General features: G+C 40.8%; 1 protein-coding gene across 2 annotated transcripts in view; it reads left to right on the top strand.

Annotated features, from left to right (window-relative positions):
- Positions 1 to 23,310, top strand: part of LOC127624340 (syntaxin-binding protein 5-like) — a 111,531-nt gene that overhangs the window by 22,065 nt on the left and 66,156 nt on the right. For both annotated transcript variants that reach the window (XM_052099127.1, XM_052099126.1), the window contains exons 3-4: positions 19,156 to 19,237; positions 21,634 to 21,734. In XM_052099127.1, coding sequence (XP_051955087.1) covers positions 19,156 to 19,237; positions 21,634 to 21,734 — 183 coding nt within the window. The remainder of the gene's footprint in view (positions 1 to 19,155; positions 19,238 to 21,633; positions 21,735 to 23,310) is intronic.

Raw genomic sequence — 23,310 nt, 5'->3', positions numbered from 1 at the left:
GTCTTCAGAAGTGATATGATAGGTGTGGGTGTGAAACAGGTCACTTTCACATTCTTCTTTTGTTTTTGGTGATTCACATTCTTCATGCATACTGTCCCTACTGGGGAGGGAGAAGAATTTCTAACGAAAAAGGACTTAAATATTGATCTGTTTCTCACCCACACCTATCATATTACTTCTGAAGATCTGTATTAAAACACTGGAGTCATATGGATTACTTTTATGATGCCTTTATGTGCTTTTTGGAGGGTCAAAATGTTTGTACCCATTCACTTGCATTGTATGAATCTACAGAGCTGAAATATTTTTCTAAAAGTCTTTGTTTGTGTTCTGCAGAAGAATAAGAGTCATACACATCTGGAATTGCATGAGGAACAGTAAATGATGAGAGAATTGTAATTTTTTATGAAATTTCCCTTTAATCTTATTTGCTTGCTGTAGAGATTGATGCTTGCAATGCCAAGAACTTGGGTTCCCCGTCTGTCGCTCACTTCAACGTTGTGTCGAAGAAGTGACACTAAGCAACACTAGGGATCTCTCTTGAGAGCCTCGTGCATCTTTTCTCCCTTGAGAAAAGGCCAATGAGAAATTGGCAGACAGAATTTGCATGTCCCGCCCCCGGACGTACGGGTATAAAGGGAGGGAAATGCGTCTGTCCATTCAGAATTTTTCTTCGGAGACGACCGGTTGTGTGATCAGCGAGCTGTATTCACAAGACTGTTCACTTCATCTCAAAAAGAGCGTATGCTGTTGGATCTACGGCGCATATCATTCTCCTTCTCTGCACGGCAGTGCAGCTTTGCCCCTGGGTGTGTTTATTTCTCTAAAAGAGTAATACACAGCGGCATTGAAAGTCCTTTTCAAGACGCATCTTTATAAAGATGCCCTTCCACCCCTGTGTAGTTCCTTGATGTGGTAAGTTGTCTCCGCTCCTGACGGTCACAGGCGCTGCCTTGTGTGTCTGGGCCACGATCACACTGAGGCAGCATTTGTGGATGGTTTGTGTTCTCACTTTGAGAACCTTACCATGGCAACTTTGCGGTCCGTCTGCCCTCTGAGGGCGTCCTCCTGTGGCTTCCAGAAAACTTGCAGCTCTGCTTCAACCTGGGCCCAGCTCTTAGCCCCAGCGTCGAGTGCCCCGCAGGAAGCACAAGCCCCCGTCTCACGAACATCCTTCAGGAACCGTAAGGTTCCCAAACATTCCTGAGATGGACGACCCAGAGATCGAGACGTTTGCTCCAGAGCTGGTAAGCAGACCACTCCCCCGGTGGAGTGCCGATAGGAGAATCTGCAGTTCAGTTTATTTTCTTTGCCACACCCCCTTCAGGCTGTGGTACCCACATTCTCAATAAAAGAGCAATTTCGTCTTTCTCTGGGTCACCCGGCCCGCAAATGCCATTCTCACAGCATCCCGGTGCCACACCTCAACAGTCCCGGTACACCGGACACGGACCTCCGGACCCACGACTGCTGCCCCCCGGCCGGCCGTTTCTGATGAGTCCAGAGGACGCCTTCATGGGACCTCCTCCTCAGTCACTTTTGCCTCCCAACGTCAGATTGCCTGCTCCACCCTGTTGCGAAGCCTTTCCGGGTACGTCAAAAACTATCGTCCCCTTAGTGCCCCTAGCACAGAGCTTGGATGCATGGTTTTAACTTCCTAACCCATCACGCTGACTGGCCAGGACCATCCGACTCAGTTATGCGATCAGTTCACCAGGCCCCCACCCCCTTTCGGAGGTGTCCGCTTTACCACGGTGCACGGCGAAGACACCAACACCCTGCGTGCGGAGATCGCGACCCTTTTACTCAAAGACACGATAGAGCCTGTCCCTCCAGCCGAGATGAAGTAGGGTTTCTACAGCCCTTACTTCATCGTACCCAAGAAAGGCGGTGGCTTACGACTGATCTTGGACTTGCGAGTTTTCAACCGGACCTTGCACAAACTCTTTTTCAAAATGCTCACGCTAAGGGAAGCGGGCATTCGCATACTCAACTACCTCGATGACTGGCTCATCCTGGCCCACTCCCGAGAGTTCTTATGCATCCACAGGGACCGGGTGGTGCTCAGGCACCTCAGCCGCCTAGGGCTTCAGGTCAACTGGGAAAAGAGCAAGCTCGCCCCAGTTCAGAGCATCTCTTTTCTTGGCATGGAGTTAAACTCAATGGTAGCGTGCCTCACCAACGAGCGCATGCAGTCAGTGCTGAAATGCCTCACCTTGTTCAAGCCAGGGATGGCGGTTCCTCTAAATTTCCAGAGGCTCCTTGGGCATATGGCGTCCTCCACAGTGGTTGTGGCGCTGTGGTTGAAGCATACGAGACCGCTTCAGCGCTGGCTTCAGACTCGAGTCCCAAGATGGGCATGGTGCCATGGCACACACCATGTGTTCATCACCCCTGTCTGCCGCCAGACTTTCAAACCCTGGACAGACCTCTGTATTATACAGACATGAGTCCCTTTACAGCAGGTGTCCCGACGTGTTCTGATCACCACAGACACCTCCAAACAGGGTTGGGGCACCATGTGCAATGGGCACGCAGCTGCTGGCCTCTGGAAAGGACCCCCATTGCGTTGGCACATCAACTGCCTAGAGTTGCTGGCTGTAAATATGGACCCTTAGTTTTGCTTCTTCAACACAATGCAACACAAGTGAGCAACAGACGAGGAATGTCTAGGTTACTATTGTAACCTCCATTCCCTGATGGAGGGAACAAGACTTTGTGTTCACCCGGCCACGTCGCTGAACCGAGCCACTGTTACAGCCGAACCTCATTCTTGGCTCCTCAGGGCAAAATCCTGAATGGACAGACGCATTTCCCTCCCTTTACCATATGTCCGGGGAGGGGACATGCAAATTCTGTCTGCCAATTTCTCATTGGCCTTTTCTCAAGTTCAGAGATGCGCGAGGCTCTCAAGTGAGACCCCTAGTGTTGCTTAGTGTCGCTTCTTCGACACAACGTCTCATTCCCTCCATCAGGGAATGGAGGTTACAATAGTAACCTAGACGTTTGATTCCTAGGGACTCAAAACTGTTAAAATATATACCTTAAATGCACCATAGGTCGTTTTGGATGAAAGCATCACCAAACATAGAATGTAAGATCTATTCATTGATGTTTAAAAATACACTATCCAATAATCATAAATGCCTGGGAAATTCATGGAAAAGTCGATTCATTGATAAAAAGATGTGGGAACACTGGGTAAAATGTTGGTTGATTTACATCATAAACAATAGTGCCACTGTTGATTGGATGTGGTTGTAGATGCATTCCGGAATCATTAGAAAAGGTTACTGATTCCCTCTTTCTCCTGTGGGTTTAGTAAACAGCTGTGTTTTGTAACGCCATTCAAACTGTCATGCTGAGGCTTATGGACAAAGACTGGAGAGGCTTTTGGGAAGGATGAACTGAAGAAGTGTGGCAGTGCTTTTAGAGCCAACAGACACATTGCTCTGGAGAAAAGAGTGTGTGTTGTGTGTGTGTGTGTGTGTGTGTGTGTGTGTGTGTGTGTGTGTGTGTGTGTGTGTGTGTGTGTGTGTGTGTGTGTGTGCGTGTTTTTGTGATTTACGAGGACAATTTTGTAATTTACAAACTGGTAATTACAAGGTTATTATGCTATAAATGTGATTTATGAGGACATTTCTAGTGTCCCCATAATTCAAATCGCTTAAAAATCATACTAAACAATGTTTTATTGAAAATGTAAAAATGCAGAAGGTTTTCTGTGAGGGTTAGGTTTAGGGGTTGTGTTAGGTTTAGAGGACAGAATCTATAGTTTGTACAGTATAAAAGTCATTATGTCTATGGAAAGTCCTCATAATGATAGGTAGACCAACATGTGTGTTTGTGTGTGTGTGTGTCTGAAATTTAGCTGATATCCTTGGAGGACATGCATTGAGGACAAAGGTCAGAGAATTAACAAGGGACATGCTACACATGTATTCAAGAGTGCAGGATGAATGTACAGCAGGAGGAAATGACATTGAGCAACAAAGAAAGAGAGATAGTAAGAGAAAGAGTGAGAGCAGGGAAGGGGATTATACACAGAGGATGCTGGTGGGGGTTGTGCTCGAATCTCTCTCTTCCTCTCTCATTCTCCAGCCTGTCAGCTTTAGCTCAGGGCTCATGTGACATCACACACAACACAACAGCGTTGACATGATACACACATCCACACAAACTGTGATATTTGAAAGAGAGAATGGAAGGTTTTCATTGATGCCATGCTGGATCCAGTCTGACAGAGGGGACAGAATCCTGCCGCTCTGACTGTTTAAGCCCAAAGCATGCTTTCTTTTTATGATGCAAATGCTAAGCATCCATCTCATTAGTCCTTCACATGGTGTGGATGAGGTGTTAGTGGACCATCAGTGCTGATAGAGATGGTAATGATATTATACACAGCAGTGTCCATATGTTCCACCTGACGAACGCGCCGATGCAGACAGGCCATCTAATGCGATATGGCAGGACAATGAGCACAATAAAGGTCAAGACGATTGGGAGACTGTCACTCAGGATAATTTTCATGGGCTGAAATGGCAAATAAGAGATATTTGAGAGTATCATCATGTGGGTTCGTAAACAAACGAGCCAGTGAATGTGCTTCTGGAGGTGTTCATTGTTAAAATCTCACTGCTTAGCCATGGAAATATTCCTGTCCCATGGGGACACATCTCCTGGAGGGGTACAATTGTGTCCTTGAAAAAACTCACTTAACCCCTGTCTGCTGCAGGCAAGTAGTACTGTAGTACACCGTTTGGCTGTGCCTAGCTGTTTATTTCCAGTGGCTAAAAACTCATTTTGGTCTCTTTTTCTAATTTTGGTTGATAATAATGGGGTGCAGATGAAGAGATCACAGCTGCTGCATAATATTTTGTGCTTAGCGCAACCTACAAGCAGCAGCTTATTTACATATTCATTCTTTACAGCATTACAGCTGGTTTTATTATTTTATTTTGTTTGTCTTTTCACTTTTATAGTTTAATATAAGCAAAAAGAAATAATGGAGCATTAGTACAGTAGTTGGTTGAACAGAATATGATGGATTAGGCCAGTATTCTCCTCCCCTCTCCATTTCCATCCTATCTTCTTCTCTCCAAAAGAACAAAAGGAGAAGTACTGAAAAAGGGAACAGGATAAAAGCTAAAATGGGTTGTGCAGCAAGTTGGCATTTCTTCGTTTGTGTTGAAGGATGTTTCTTGTCCAAGCAGCATGCTGACTCATGGGTAGAAGGAAGAGCTGAGTAGTGCTTCTGGCTTCACACTGAGGCTTTGTCCTTGACAGAATTCTGAAGAATCTGGAGAGAGTGACTGAGGTGTTATGGGTCAATGCTCTGCATCGCTACGGTTCTGGCTTTTGATTCACCCTCAGGCTTGTTTAGAGGGGTCAGCAACAATTTTTAAGCTCTCAGAAGTGACCTGGGTTCTTCTTTTTCTCTCTCTCTCTCTCTCTCTCACTTGCCCTTTAATTATTATACCTAAAAATGCTTGTATTTTTTCTTTTTCATATTTGTGTTCTAATTTTCTCTCTTCATCAACTGATGGAGCTTAAAGGCATCTTTTACTCTGTACAATGTAAGTGAATGGTGACTGCCTAACATCTCCTTCCACGGAAGAAAGTAGTACTGGTTTGGAACAACATGGGGTAAATAAATGATTACAGAGTTTTCCTTTTTTTTTTTTGTGAACTATCCCTTTAATTCTTGGTGATTCCTGATTTTTTTTCCTGCCTGGTTGCACTTGATTTCCTCATTCTCGCCCTCAGCTTCTGTTTGCAGTCAGTCCTGTGCTTCTTCTCATATCTTGCTTTAGTCACCATCAAGGGGACATAAAATGCTTGAGGTCAATGCTGGCCTTCTGCCCACAGATGAATCTGGAAGGAGTGAATTTATTTTGAAATATCAATTTTCTTATTATTTTCAACTTTTGACTCCATTTTCTACTGAGAAAAAAGCATCGTAGTCACTAAATATTTGCTTGGTTGACTCTAAAGCTTAGTTGAATTTGTTTTAAATCCATTAGAGATGACATTACGGTGCCTTGAAATCCAGTCTGAAACCAGTCCTGTCTGTTTCCCTAAAAATTACCTTCATAACACCAAAATCCTCAGCAATGAGAGTACAGTGTTTTCCCTTGCAGCACCTATAAGGACATTCTCTTCTTATACCTGCTCCTTTATGCTATCTTTTATTCATTTATCCCCTTTCCTTTTTCTGTATTTTACTATCCCCACCCTCCATCACTCTTTTCATCTACAGTATCTCTACCATCTTCCCATTTGTCTCTCCCTCTGTCTCCCTTACTCACCTTCCTTACTCTTTCCCCCCTCCCTCTTTCCATCCTTTTAATGGCTGGCTTATCAGCAGCATGCCCTGGGAATTTCTCCAGTGTTGGAATTCTTAACTGTTTGTGTGCACTCTGCAGTGTCCTTGGTCAGATAAAATAGTGACTCACAGTGGAATTGGGATAATGTCTTGATGGAGGTTGACTCTCAATTTGTTAAATTAAAAGCCAAATATTAGCCACCTTCATTGTAAGTGCAATGCACCATGACCTTGTTGAAGTCACAGTAGTCAGTCCTGCCAAAAGAGTATGAGGTTTTGTCTATGAGTGTGTGTACGTGTAGTAGACCTGTGCTAAATACTGAATATCCACAGTAATTAATTTAGTTTCCTATGTTTCCCTATAAGAGTGTGTTATTAGACTAGTTTTGCAATGCTTCTTTGGAACTTATGAGTATGTGAGCATTAAGACTATGATGCTTTAATAGTATCTCTACAACAAAAACAGCACAGACAGTTGCAAAATCAGTGTTGGATTTGGTACAGTAAGCTAAGTTCATTACTGCGAATCAGTTCTGTCTGTTTCAATGTATGGATTCTCGAATCAAACTCTTGGTGCAACGTTTCGTTGGCATCATTACTTAAAATGTTCACAGAAGTTCCGTCTTGCATATTTGATATATTACATGGTACATTTTGCCTAATGTATCCTAAAATAACATAAAGATTTATTTGAATCTTTATCACCTAGTCCTAACTAGTATTCAGGGATTGATAGCAAATAATGTGACCAAGACTTTTTCAAACTTTAACAATCTCTGGTGAATAAAGCTTTGATTATATAGCATGTACACTGGCATTTAGGGTGTGTAAAATATTAACAAAGCTAAATGCATATGCTGCCTCCTAGTTAGCCTCATACATTATTTAGTAAATGGGGTGAAAATGCTTTTCAATTAATTATTTCCCCCTCCCCCTTTCTCTTTCTATCTCAATATTCTCTACTTCCATAAACCTCTTTCCACTCTTCTTTAAATTTAGCTCATAAAACTTGACTCAAGCATACCAAACTAATGCACTGGCGTCACTACTCTTTCCCACTACTGCAATTTAATAGCACCTGGTATTAAAACATTTATTCAACAGCTATAATGACTGCTGTGAATTTGAGACTCCTCTTACAGTATCAGACACAACATCATATGCAGTTCACAGCCTCACAGAGCATTAAAACATTAATTGATTTGGTGTTTAGTGTCTTTTCTTGCTCCCCATGGGTAGCAATATCCTGTTTCATTCACAATATACAGTGTGCTGCTTTCTCTCTCAGAGATCGATTATGTCTTCTTCTTTTATCTTAAACACAAAGTACATTTGATATAAGTGATACTGTCAGGAGACATCTCACAGGCTCATATAAGTGAGATAAAGCACTTGAGAGTATTGTTTCAAAATGAAAGAAAAAATCTTATAGATGTATAAACTAGATTTAGTTTTGATTGAGCTAACTTGTGCTACAGTAACTGTGCAATTGGTGTTTGATGTGATTTGTGAAAATACCAAAAATCCCACTCAAGCAGATTGTATTTGTATTTCTGATTTAGTTCATTTAAAGGTGAAGTGTGTAATTTCTGCACCACTAGCATCACCAAACGAAATTGTAAAAATAATGACTCTTTTCAAACTGATTTCCTGAACACTGCTCGGGTAAAAAGTGCAGGATTTTGCATACTGATACGCACAGGAATTTTTTTTCCAGATGATTCACAATGTATGCACATAAATTTGTTCTTACCCTCGTTCTATTATTAATGCATCCAAATTATTCTAAATATAGGAATGCATGGATAAGATTAGTAATTTACATAAAACACGCCCAAACCATCAATGTATAAGGACACATTCACATTCACTGCACCTGTACAGTTGTAAATGTGTAGAGAAAGATGCAGCTGAAGCGAATATAAACAGCGCAGTACATCATTACAATTTAGAATGATTTTATAATATTTGCCACGTACTGTAGATGCAGGATCAACTGAAGGCATGCTTGGAGCGCTGCTTGTGCAAGAACATTTATCCGTGTCTCATCATTCATAGATACAAACTAAGCAAGCATAAGAGAGTGCTCGAAGTGGAAATAAATACTTTAATTTTCATGCCAGCTGCCTTCCTTGGATGTGGATGTGACTTTCAATCATAAGCATTTGTGGCATAATATTGATTACCACAAAAATTCATTTTGACTTCTTTAAAAAAAGCAAAAATCTGGTTTACGGTGAGGCACTTACAATGCGAGTGAATGGGGGCTAATCAGTAAACATTAAAATATTCACTGTTTCAAAAGTATAAGCACAAGATGTAAACAAAATGCATGACAACATGAATTTAGTGTGATAAAATAATTTACTAACCTTAAAGTTATAGCCAATTTACAACTTCGTTGCCATCATGATGATATAATATCAACAAACCCTAAAACCCTAAATTGACTGTAAAAATGACAATTTAATAACTTTACATCTCAAATAATACATGAGTTTTAATAGAAGAATTAATGCAATGCATTCATAAAATTGTAAATTTGAGATTTCTGCCTTTAAACCTTAAAAAAATTGGCCACAATCCCTTTTATTGGCCACATTCATTTCCATAGTAAGTGCCTCACTGTAACCTTGATTTTTTAGGGACTAGTTAAAATACATTTTTGTGGTAATCAATATTATGCCACAAATGCTGTTGATTGAGCTTAACTTGCATCGAACCCAGGCCCGGATCTAGAAATGTACCATTAGGGGGCAATAGCCTACAACAGAGGGGTGTAGACTGGGGTGGGGAAAGGGTTGTGGTGGGTGGGTAGCGGGGCAATGTTTTGATGGTGTTGAGCGAGTGTTTCAACAACGCACAACATTAGGTTAATGATTATTGACATGCTGCCAAGTGTTTCACTTGCACTTGCACAAGGGATAACCCCAGCACTCCTCTAGATCTGGCCCTGATTGAACCCAGAACCTTCTTTTAAGGGGTTTGTGCACTTTATCACTGAGTGTGCACAGACAGAACCGATCCCTGCTCAAGCTATAATGCAATTTATTTTTATTTGAAATAATATACTGTGTAGTCTGCATAGTTTTATTAATTTCATGTTTATTCCATATTTTGGTATGTGATTTTTGTGTACACGTGGTTTCAGTGGGTCTTATACTTTTTCGTAATTTAGAATAAATGTTTGTAAGATTTTATTGATGTCTTGTTTACACAAACATCCCAGGCGCGTACCGGGCGGAGCCCCGCCCCCACCTCGGCTACTCAGACCACATCTCTGTTATGTTAATTCCAGCATACAGACCGCTCGTCAGACGCACAAAACCGCTTCAGAAGCAGGTGAAAACCTGGCCAGCAGGAGCCATCTCTGCTCTTCAGGACTGTTTTGAGTGTACTGACTGGCACATGTTCAGGGAGGCTGCAACATATGGCGATTCTACCAACTTGGAGGAATACACAGCATCAGTGACCAGCTACATCAGCAAGTGCATTGATGATGTCACTTTCTCCAAGACCATCACCACACGCTCCAACCAGAAGCCGTGGATGACTGCGGAGGTGCGCACGCTGCTGAGGTCCGAGACTCCGCCTTCAGAGCAGGCGATAAGGCAGCCCTAAGAACAGCTAGGGCCAAACTGTCACGGGCAATCAGAGAGGCAAAGCGCGCTGCGCCCAGAGAATCCACAGTCACTTCCAGGACAGCGGTGACACGCGCGCATGTGGCAGGGCATCCAGGCCATCACCAACTACAGGACAACATCAGTTGCCTGTGACAAAGATGCCTCCCTTCCAGATGCGCTGAGCGACTTCTACGCTCGGTTTGAAGTGCAGAACGGCGTGATGGCGAGGAAGTCCACCCCTCCTCCCAACGACCAGGTGCTCTGTCTTACCACGGCAGATGTGAGGAAAACTCTACGTAGAGTCAACCCACGGAAGGCTGCTGGACCAGACAACATTCCTGGCAGAGTGCTCAGAGGATGTGCAGACCAGCTAGCAGATGTTCTTACCGACATCTTCAACATCTCTCTGAGCAGCGCCGTTGTTCCAACGTGCTTCAAGGCCACCACCATCATCCCCATGCCAAAGAAGTCTTCAGTGTCCTGCCTCAACGACTACTGTCCCGTCGCACTTACACCCATCATCATGAAGTGCTTCGAGAGGCTCGTCATGAGGCAGATTAAGACCCAGCTGCCCCCTCACTAGACCCACTGCAGTTTGTGTATCGTTCAAACCGTTCAACGGACGATGCCATCACCACAACCCTCCATCTGGCCCTCACCCACCTAGACAATAAGGACTCATACGTTCGAATGCTGTTCATAGATTTCAGCTCAGCATTCAACACAATCATTCCCCAGCACCTGATTGGAAAGCTGAACCTGCTGGGCCTGGACACCTCCCTCTGCAACTGGATCCTGGACTTCCTGACTGGGAGACCTCAGTCAGTCCGGATCGGGAACAGCATCTCCACCACCACCACACTGAGCACTGGGGCCCCCAGGGCTGTGTGCTCAGTCCACTGCTGTTCACTCTGCTGACTCCACGACTGTGCAGCAATGCACAGCTCGAATCACATCATCAAGTTCAGCCGATGACCACGACCGTGGTGGGTCTCATCAGCAAGAACAACGAGTCAGCATACAGAGAGGAGGTGCAGCGGCTGACGAACTGGTGTAGAGCCAACAACCTGTCCCTGAATGTCGACAAAACAAAAGAGATGGTTGTTGACTTTAGGAGAGCACAAGGTGAACACACTCCGCTGAACATCGACGGCTCCTCTGTGGAGATCGTCAAGAGCACCAAATTCCTTGGTGTTCACCTGGCGGAGAACCTCACCTGGTCCCTCAACACCAGCTCTATCACCAAGAAAGCCCAGCAGCGTCTCTACTTTCTTCGAAGGCTGAGGAAAGCACATCTCCCAACCCCCATCCTCACTACATTCTATAGAGGGACTATTGAGAGCATCCTGAGCAGCTGCATCACTGCCTGGTTTGGGACTTGCACCGTTTCGGACCGCAAAGCCCTGCAGAGGATAGTGAGGACAGCTGAGAAGATCATTGGGGTCTCTCTTCCGCCATCAAAGACATTTACAAAAAACACTGTATCCATAAAGCAACCAGCATTGTGGGCGACCCCACACACCCCTCACACAAACTCTTTACCCTCCTCCCGTCTGGCAAGAGGTACCGAAGCATTCGGGCCCTCACGGCCAGACTGTGTAACAGCTTCTTCCCCAAGCCATCAGACTTCTCAATACTCAGAGACTGGTTTGACACACACGTGTCCTGAGTTGCACTTTAATAACTGTCACTTTATAACTGTCTGCTACCTCAATAACTGCTATGTGCATAGAACATTATCTCATAGTATGTTATGTTTAAATTTTTAGAAACTGTCATCTTTTTGCACTACTGAGTACTGGTGCTGCACTGTCTATTGTCCTGTTCATTGTCAGTAATTTGTTGTACTGTCCTGTACTTTTTGCACATGTTTGCACGTGCACTTTATATAGGTATATATAGGTAGTTTATATAGGTATTTTATTTCGTTGTGTAGTCTCATGTGGTCCTATGTTGGTCCTTTGTTGTTTTTATGTAGCACCATGGTCCTGGAGGAACGTTGTCTCGTTTTGCTGTGTACTGTACTAACTGTATATGGTTGAAACGACAATAAAAACCACTTGACTTGACTTGACTTGACTTGAATCAAGACTGCTGGACCAGACTGCTTGAATCAAAACATTCGTATGCAGAATTCATGCCAAATAAGTGCCTATGCATGGTTATTAATGAGGCCCAATGTTTTGATAGTGCCACATAGTGTTGTCAAAAGTACTGGTACTTCATTACGAAGTCATTACCAAACAAATAACGATACCAGTGTTACTATAGTACCAGTAGTACAAAGGACCAACTCAATTCAGTACCGCAGTGCTGTCTGATATGCAGACGGCTGCTTATGCATGTTCTGTGGCTCCTTTTGCACTGAAATGGACAATTAATCAAATGTAAATTGTGATATGTCCTAGTGTGATTATTAAACCACAAAATAATGCTGTTTAATTAAATAAAATACAGTCTACATGTACTGAGTGCTACAAAGTGAACGTGTGAAGCTGCTCATATGCTGAATAAGTATGAGCATCATGTGATGTGCTTGCTTGTGCTTGCTTATTATAGTCAATGACACAAGAGCACACACACTGTAAAACGAGCAGCGCCTGCAGACAATATATTTATATAATGAAATTGTAGCATTTTGCACTTTAATAATCACACTGGGTCATATAACCAACGTCTTATCCATAAATGTGAAAACAGCAATCACAAACACAGAATCGGGAAAGCCTTCACATCAAAATAAAAGGGTTTTTAATATAAAAGCTCGATGCTTGAAATTTAAGAAATGGTATGTTGAAACGGAATTGTTCTATTTTCATTTGCTTAAGATTTGGATCATTTGAGTAAACACAATTTTGATGATGAAATTGAACTAAACTTTAAAATATGGAATTTAACAAATGTAATAAAAAATAAATAGAATTTAGAAAACATTTCAATGGGCCCTACTTAAAAATACTACAAACATCTTATGTACATATAGTTGACTGTTCAACTGCAATTTTAACATTAAAAAAGATGAATATCTCTTTAAGTTTGTAAGTCAACTTTGATAAGTCACAGACAATCAACTGGCAAGATTTTTTGGTTTTGTTTTCAAATTTTAGAAAGCCCTTGAGAAAGTGTAAAGAAGGAATCTACCAGATATCTTTGTTTCCTCTGTCCGTCTCTTCTGCTCTCTCTATGCTTCTTGGCTCATGTATTTTTTGTGGTTTAGAGGGTGTACATCATCCTCTGTGAGTGGTGAACAGTTAGATCTAAATTTAGCTTGAAGAACAGGGTCATTAATACTCTCTGACCAATCTCCAGAAATCAATCACACCCACCTACTGGGAGAGGGTTTTAATGATGCACAAAGCACTTTCTGTTTCATTTGAGTCCTCCATTGTTTAAACTTTTCTTCATGAGCTGGCACAGAAAATATCTATCTATCTATCTATCTATCTATCTATCTATCTATCTATCTATCTATCTATCTGTCTGTCTGTCTGTCTGTCTGTCTGTCTGTCTGTCTGTCTGTCTGTCTGTCTGTCTGTCTGTCTGTCTGTCTGTCTGTCTGTCGGTCGGTCGGTCGGTCGGTCGGTCGGTCGGTCGGTCGGTCGAGATGGACTCAACATTGAAAGAATGGTTGATTAGGAGTTATGTTTTAAGCAAATAATTTATGCCTCCTGGTCAGTTCATCTTTGCTGCATAGTGTTTATACTATATTTGCCAGCAATGCTGAAATGTCATGAGAAAAGCATGGCTGTAGGGATCGAGCTATCAGGCGTGTTTAAACAAAAACAGCTCCAAATATGAGCTGATATCATTTGGAAGGAAGCCAGGACTGTGAGGGGAAAAAATAATCCTGTCCATGTATGCAAAATCCCAAGGCAGGCCAGCTCTGAAAAACAGCAAAACATTAGTAAGTGTATTAAAATGAATCATTTCAGGTTGCATATTAGCTGATTACGTTGTTGCTGCTGAGTATCGGATGGTTTAATAGAGCACACCACGTGTCAAGTGTATCTGCAGAGTGGCTTGTTTGAGAGTGTATGTGCACTGAAGCATGCTCATGGTGAAGGCAGTTTGTTTCAGCGATAGCCACAGTACTTGCAACTTTAATTGTTTGGGTCCCCAATAAATCAAATGTGCCTGGTGTTTATTTATTTAGAAAGCATATTAGATAAGTTAATCATCCCTAGGAGCATGAGAAAGAAAGAGAGAGAGCTTGTATTTAATACTCGCTGAAAAATAAGATAGCATCATTGGAACTCACTTGCCGTGTCTTTTTCGAAGGCTGCATGCTAGCTGTGATGCGACCTTTGAAGGCTGCAGTGTACAGAGCGTCCTCCTTTAAACAAGCCTCGTTTAAATGAGACTGCCTTCGTAGGACAAACAGAAGCGCAAGCGCAAGCACTTTGAGTGAAAAGGGAACAAAGTCCCTTTGGAAGGGAATATATAAGGTACATTTTAGGAGAGTTATAATGATATAGAAAGAAAAGAAAATAGATTTTACAGGTGTACTTTTAGTCTATAATACTTTATTTTAATTATATATTACTATAATTATACATATTATATACTTTGCATCCGTCTACTGAGGTACTTCAACTTGGGAATTAACATTAATTGCATTTGAGCATCATATTTTCTGACATGTTTACACAAATGATGTTCACTTCCATTGAAGCAAAGAATTTTGGGATGTGAGTGGCCACGAAGGATACACCTCATGCATCCTCTGAATTCCTTTGAAAGTTCGCATTCGAAGGCTGCATTCAGAGTGTCCTACTCGCTTTTCTGAAACGAGACAGCCTTGATGATATATGCGGCCGACAAATGCAACCTCCGGAGGATGCAGCCTTCAAAACGAGACACAGCTACTGTAGCTTGTTAGCTTTGTGTATGTGTGTGCATATTTATGTATTTGTGTGTTTGTTGTGTTGTCTTGCCTTTATTAGGTTTAAGTATGACTGGACAGTTCTGACGTCATAGCAGCATAAACGTCACTGTTGACCCCCCTAGGCTGCAATCATCCTTTCTCTTCCAACATTTATCATTGTCCCTCGTTAGCCTGCTTCTGTCTAGAACTTACTGTCTTTGTTGCAGACTGGGGTTGTAGAAACCACACACATGTTGGTGCGGCTATCCTTATGATGACTCTCCATAGACATAATGATTTTTATACTGTACAAACTATAGATTCTATCCTTTTACCCTTACCCTCCCAGAAAACTTTCTGCATTTTTACATTCTCCAAAAAACACAATTTAGCATGTTTAAGCAATTTGAATAATGGGACACTTGAAATGTCCTCATAAACCACATTTATAGCATAATACCCTTGTAATTACCAATTTGTAACCAAAAAAATATCCTCATAAACCACCCAAACCCATACACACACACACACACACACACACACACACACATCCCACAAATTATTTATACATGAAATAATCTTACTCTTAAGTTAGTGCTCAACAGCAAGGCTTTTTTTTATTTTTGCTTTTTCTGCTGATCCAGTCGGGCCAGTAGTTCAGTTTCCCACAGGATTTTGTGAAACTATATTTGGTGTACCTCCAAATATAGTCCCCCCCAGAGGGTCCAGGGGCAACTCCTCCATAAGAAAATATTGTACATTTTAAAGTTAAATGCATCAACCTGGTTTGAGAGCAAAATTAAGAGGCTGGATCTATGAAGAACTTTGTGCTCTTGTAAACAATTTTGTGCTCTAGTAGTAATTTAATCATTAACACATTAGTTGTACAGATATGAATGGTCATGATTACCAGGGCCACTGGCAGTAATATTAATGTTACATAATTAGCTAATGCTAGCTGGCTAGATATAATGTTATATACTTTATACATTGTTTTTTTCTATTCTTCGGCTGCTTTTTCAAAGCAACGGCGCAAAACACAATGTTAGAGAACTTTTATGTTATTATGAGAAGTGTAAAAATATTTTCGGTTCATTATGAAACTGAGGCGAGACAAATTAGGCCACAGTCTAGGTAATTAATGAGAAACACTGCAGACTTGTACTTCCCCTGCCAATATTAACACTGGCCCCACCCCAAAAAAAATTCACAACAACAATGCTCAATGCATCACAGAAAACCAAATGTGTAAGTTTGTATTGCATAAAAACACATGTACATCATCAAGAAATGTAAGATGTAGTAACAATGCAGCACTAGCCTTATAGGCAAGAGACAGTCCTGTCTACTGGTCTGAAACTCTCTTACACTTGGCCGTTCTTATTGTTTAGTCTTGGAATTAATGCATGACAACATTTTAGGGTGCTCCTTCCTGTTTGAGAAAAGATTTAGTAGGTGTTTGCTTTATGGCCATTAACTGTCCAAAAGGCTTTTATTGTGTGTTGTGTTTTTTTGGTGTACTGACAGTAGAGTTTATAGTGTCCTTGTCTTCCCAGCCTTTCTTGCAAAATCTTCTCTTTTAACTCTCTCTTCTGTCTGGTCAATGTGATCATAATAGAAGAGAGTTTTGGGCATTTTATTTGATTTATTTTTTTCAGATGGGACCAGTTCTGTCATTGGTGCAATGATAGAACCCTTCTCTGGGCCTCTGTGTCTTCTTTGTGCTTTAGCACGGGACATATCAGAAAATCAAGAAAGTCATGAAAAGGTCAAGGAATTTATATAATACATTTTTTTGTGAGTGAATTGTTTTTTGGAGTCTGTTCTGTTTACTGAATCGTCATAGCGGATCACAAATTGGTCTGAATGATGCATTAACGAACCAGCCTGAATTTGATTGATTTTTAAAAACATATGTAAAAATCACGAACGACTGGAAAGGTAATGGAAAAGTCATGGAAATTCATTGGTCAAAAAGTGTGGGAACATTGTATTTCCCCACTCTCTCTCTTTTATTTTTCATTACTTTTTTTGACACACAACGATTACCCCTGACTTCACCTTACACTATCTGTCGACTGCTGCATGTGCAGTTCCTCATTACATAATGGGGCACTTGTGTCCACAGCAGGTGGCTATAGTTGAATTGGTGAATTTATGAGGATTCGAGACTGTTCCTTATCGGCATGCACAATTTCCTGCGGTATCTTCCATCCCTGTCACTTCAAAGTGTCTGTGATGGATAGACGAGATGAGCCACTGAATGTGTGTACAGGCTTCCTTCAGGTGACAGATGAAGGCTGCTCTGTCTGCACTCCAGTACAGTCCTGCTGCAGCTTTAGAGTGCTAGCATAATTTCGGAAGACTAAGTCAGTCATTGTGTTTCTTCGGCAATGAGTTAGATGCATGCATGCACTGTAATTATAAACTGTTTTTATTGGTTGTGTATTGACATGAATAAAATGAATAATGGACAGAACATGCAGATGATTTCAGCACTGAGAGCTTATGGTTTCTGAGTAATTAATTTAATTATTAATAATTACAGTAGGGCTGAAACGATTAGTCGACATTATCGACAACGTCGACAATAAAAAATTGTCTACAACATTTTTCGTATAATACATATACATGTATTAGGTTTATGTAATTTCTTTGTTTAAAATTCCTATATAGAATAAAGTCTGAATTATAATAAAATGAAACTGACTGTTGTAGCTGAGTTGGGTTCCTCACTCTTTTCCACCTATATTTAGACAGTCATGAATATCTGTATTGTTTCTCTCTTGGTCATGTCCTTTTCGCTCTATTCTCCAACTCTCTGTGTCCTTGCTGTAAAGCTATAAACAAACACTGTTCCTCTCCTAATACTCTCACACAAACCTCAGACAGGTTTATTTTTTCGTAACACTCCTTAGTGATAAACTTCAGTACCCATCTTTATGCATGCTAGTATACTCCTGTTTGCATCCTTGTCTCTTTGTCAACAGTTTGATCTCCAGCAATCAACCGTTTGTTTTATTTGTACTTCCCTCCCTCTCTCCATCACTCTAATTTAATACGCACATACGTTTTGCAACTCTTCCCCCTTTCTAATTCTCTGTTTCTCTCCTTGATGTGGAAATATGAGTGTGCAGTTCCCAAATTCTTGGTGGAAGTTATCATCAAATTATATCTCTACAGCACAAACACAGACTCACAGTCACACACCGTGTGCCTGGTCTGGATAGTTCACCCAACAGGTCTGCTAGCAACATAGGGGCTGTTCACACTGATTTGTTTTTATGTGCGTCTGTGCTGTTTTTCAATGGATTTTCTTTGTAAGCATGCACAAGCTGAGCAGCGTCTCATTCTGCCTGAGCGGCAACTTGCACAGTGCCGTGCAATTACAAAACAGAACATTTGAAGCATTTAATATGAATAACTTTTTTAATGTTAAAAATATTTTTTCACAACTTCACTTATGTACGGTTTGAGTCTATTGTGGAAATAGAGTGATATCTACAAAGTATACATGATGAACAAAATGTATTTTTCTGTGGTAAAGGGTTCCGTTAAATACAGTATCTGTAAATGACTACTTTTTGTATAAAGAACTGAAATTGGCCCCTCTCATTGTCTCATTGTGTGTTTTTGGAATAAAGATATCTCTTGCATGTCAAATTTTTGTTGATGAACAGTGATTAAAAGCAGTTAGAGTTTTTGAGACTTCAGTTTTAGATGAAAGGAGAGCCAGCGTTGTGACATTGGATAATGCTGTTCAAACAATAATATTCATAAAGTGAGCTCTTATCCTGTGTTGCCTGATTTTGGATAGTCATTTTGACAGTGACTGACCAGACTTTCTTTCCAGCAGTCATGTTAGAGATTAACTGTGGTAATTAACTTGTATATTGTCCACAGAGAATGAACAATGACTGACATATATTTTGCCAGAACAGTGGCTTATTTCAGTTCCTCCTCACACAAATGTATCATATTGCTTGGTAGTGCCAAGTTGCTTCAGTGCTCATGTCATATGGTCCACTTTTTTTGATAATTATATGGTGCTCTTTGACATTTTGGAGTTTGACAGCCCCAGTCCTTATTCGCATTCATTATATGGAAAAGAGTGGCAAGGGCCAGGATATTCTCAAAAAATGCACATTTTGTGTAACAAAGAAAGTCATACAGGTTGGGAACAACATGATGGTGAGTAAATAATAACAGAAATGTCATTTTATTGTGAACATTTCCTTTTAGTGGCATGTTTTTTTGGTTGGACAGTGTAAAATCAGACTGTGACACAATTTTGATAGTCTCACTGTCATTAAATTGGTTTCCTTGACTCAGAACCCTTTCAGATTTGGCCGGCCCGGTGTGGAGTGTTACTGCCAGCACGAGAGTGGATCGGCAGTAATCCAGCTACAGTTTCTCATAAACGAGGTGAGCCTTTCCCTTTTTTTGTACCTCTTTCTGTGTCCCGCTCAACCTCATGCTAAGAGCCAATTCCCCTGGAGCTCCGGGAGGCCGTTTAAATAATCCAAGATGAAGCCTCAAGAGTCTTAGGTGATCCCTTAACTCAGAGCCTTTGCTGTCACAAACCCTCTTGTCCTCCAGAGTGGCCCTGGAGGGACCCTACAGAGGAGGCTGATATTACTATTTCCTCCCTAGAGTGTTGCCAACAGCCAAGACCACAGGGATCTCTTACACTAAGCTGTCTTGTAGATCGCACTCCTTAGTGTCAAGATGATTAGTACAATCTGCATGCAGAGAAAAAAAAATGCCTATTTAGAGAAGAATTTCTTCCTGAATTAATTTAAAGTGCTTCTTAATATGTTTTGAATGTTTTAACTCTTTGGTTTGGGTGGAGTAGCACATTAGAACACTTAAAAAATACAAAAGAAATTGTTGTGCATTGCAAAAATGGTTCTTATAAAATAATAACTAAAATAAGCTTAGTGTGGTTTTGACTTAAAATAAGTTGGAAAAAAATGCCAATGGAATGAGGCTAAATATGCTTCAAAATATTATACAAATTTCCAGATTTTTTTTAAATAATAGACATCTTGAGATTAGTAGGGAAAAATTTAGCAGTTCACCATGGCAATGGCATGCAATATATTTTAGCATATATATAGCTTCAGAGCTGTTTTTATAATATGTTGTTTTATGAGGCATTGCATCGCTACACTGAATTTGCCTGCTCAGATCAGCCTAACTCAGCTGTGTACAGTAAAGCCGCTGGGCTGGCTGGCTGGAAAAGCCGCATTAATATAATGAGCAAGAATAGGATTCTGTTCAATATGATAATATGCTGCATTGCAATAATATAAATTGTAATGGTGCGTTTTTTAGCTTTTCATGAAAGCTGAGACGTTATTTTAGTTCTCCCACACGTTGATTAGTGCATGTTTATGTGTCTGATTTACTGTCAGTACAGATAAATGTGGATATTTTGTGTGTAACTCAGCACATCAAGCAGAGCCTGTACACACCTGGGAGAAAGCACAGATATTATAGTCAGACTCTATAACCATGAAAGGCAATGTGTTTTGGCTGAATATGCTACTGTAGTTCTTGGATGGAGAGTATATATTTTGTGCTAGCATCCCTTCTCCTTCCCTGTGTGTGTCCCACCCACACTGTATCTCTTTCAATTTATTTTCCACACAGTTCTGTCTCTCTCTCTCTCACACACACACACACACACACACACACACACACACACACACACACACACACACACACACACACACACACACACACACTGTATATATCTACCACCTACCAATGTAACTATAATCTTCCCACCCTCCAGAAATACTGCAGAATCTATCGGTTATCTGTGCTGGAGTATTTTATGTGTGTGTGAGTGTATCTGTGCTCTGCTCTTGCTCTGGACCTGTTTACACCTGGCATTAAGATCTGTTTCAAATTATATTACACACAAATACCGTAACGCCGGGTTAATGCATGTTGATAGAGCTTTTAAAAAATCATGTACCCTTTCTTCCAAATACACTGTAGTTTATTCACTGCATGTTTATGTCAGGCATTCTTAAAGGTATAGTTCACCCTCTAAATTCTCAATTTTTGTTCTTTTACTCACCCTCATGCCATCCCAGATGTGTATGACTTCTGAACAAAAAGATTTTTAGAAGAATATCTCAGCTCTGTTGATCCTTTCAATGCAAATGAATATTGACCAGAACTTTGAAGCTCCAAAAAGTACATATAGGCAGCATAAATGTAATCCAAATGACTCCAGTTGTTAAATCAATTTCTTTTGAAGTGATATGATAAGTGTGGGTGAGAAACGGATCAATATTTAACAATTTTTCTTTCACCAGCCCTCGTTAGCACTCTCTTCTCTCCTAAGAGTTCTTCTATGTTTGTTTTTGGCGATTCACATTCTTTGGGCATATTACCACCCATTGGACAGGGAGGAGAATGTATAGTAAAAAGTACTTAAGGATTTATCTGTTTCTCACCCATACCTATCAAATCACTTCGGAAGACATGGATTTACCCACTGGAATCTAATGAATTGCTTTTATGCTGCCTCTATGTGCATTTTGGAACCTACAAATGTTGGTATGCATTCACTTAATTGTGAGGGCCTAAAGAGCTTAGATATTATTCTAACGTCTTTGTTTATGATGGGGTCACATGTGATTGAATACATTCATGTGTGATTTGAGTGATCGGATCACAAAATGTTTTGGACCCTGTTTACACCTGTATTTAGTGCTGTCTAATTATGATCAGATCACATAAAATTGTCTTAATACCATGTTTAAATTGGGTTTCTTTTGCTTATCTTGCTTTCTCTGTTGTAGGGGGCACTGGTTAGTGCTTTGGCTGATGACAGCATTCACCTATGGAACCTGCGACAGAAAAGACCAGCTGTACTGCATTCACTCAAGTTCAACAAGGAGAGGTCAGCCACGGTCACTTAATCTACTCTTGTTCTAAGCGTGTGCGTGCATGTAGGCTACTGATCAGTGTATGCGATACATCACCACGTGTGGTAGATCAGGGTTGCTCTTCTTGAGTCTGTAGCCCCACAGTCACACCTGATACAACTGTTTTCTTCCACTCTCACTATTGGTACCCAGGTGCTGCCCAGAACATACCAGTCATTTCACTGTTGGCCTCAAAGGGATACAGTCAACATGTTGAGTCACAATGTTTGCAAACTGGAGTACAATTGGAAAAGTGGTGTAAAATAGTCTCATTTGGGGCTTAACAATGAGGATTGGCCCTGTCAGGCCAGCTGTTATGATTTTTACTTGTCCTGGTGACATTTTCACTTGCCCTGAGGCAGATGCAATGTTCTGTGTATTGGTTTATTTAATATTAAGACATATTTTTTTTTTTTTACATTTAAAATAATGTTAAGAGTTCATAATTTCAAATAAATCTGTATATTACACAGCAAATTTTTTTATAAAAACTCATACAGGCCACTTTAGCAAGAGATAACAAGATTGCAAAGTTTTGGGGGTAGTATACACAAGCTCCTAGTTCCTGTGCTATTTTGTAACTGCTACATCATGTCCTGCTGTTTTGTGTCTTGCACCACAAGCGTTTCACTTTTAAGTCTGTGTGTCAAGTAAACACATTTCTCTCAGGACTACTGTGTTCTTTTTGGCTCAGTCTAGCTGTTTCAATTCAAAAACATGTCCTGTGTGTACGCCTCCTCAGTCTTTTGCACATGCCAAGTAAAACAAAAGTTCTAATTTTCCTGCGTTCGTTTGGGCACAGTCTAGCTATTTGAACTCAAGAAATTGTTCGTAGTGTACACCCCCACATTCTTTTGCATCTGCTTGCTCAGCTGTTGTGTGCTCTGCAAACTGAATTGATGGAAAAATGCAGTACTGATCCGAATGGGCAAATGATGGTTGAATTGGGCCATCCTCATTGTCGAGCCCTGACTAAATATGTCAAAAGATCTTCGGTGCCATGTCGATACTAAAACAAATACATTACAAATAGAAGTTGCGATACGAATGTTTCTGCAATACCAGTAGTACAGAGTACTGACTCAATTCGGTCCCAGTGTTATATATTTACAGTCAGGTCCATAAATATTGGGACATCGACACAATTCTAATCTTTTTGGCTCTATACACCACCACAATGAATTTGAAATGAAACAAACAATATGTGCTTTAACTGCAGACTTTCAGCTTTAATTTGAGGGTATTTACATACAAATCAGGTGAACGGTGTAGGAATTACAACAGTTTGTATATGTGCCTCCCACTTTTTAAGGGACCAAAAGTAATGGGACAGATTAACAATCATAAATCAAACTTTCAATTTTTAATACTTGGCATCTGGGACCGGTTGCATAAAACTGTTTTAGACCAGTCTTACTAGTTAGTCGTCTAAAATGTTGGTCTTAATTTTTTCAGTCAGTTGCATAAAAACTTAGATCAGTCTAATTAAAGACCAAAATGTAAGACAGCACACCTCAGGCTAACTTTTGTTTACATTCCATTTTGCCATTG

The sequence above is a fragment of the Xyrauchen texanus genome, chromosome 30 (genome assembly GCF_025860055.1).
Source record: "Xyrauchen texanus isolate HMW12.3.18 chromosome 30, RBS_HiC_50CHRs, whole genome shotgun sequence".
Lineage (NCBI taxonomy): Eukaryota > Metazoa > Chordata > Actinopteri > Cypriniformes > Catostomidae > Xyrauchen > Xyrauchen texanus.
This window is presented reverse-complemented; position numbering and strand designations above follow the sequence as displayed.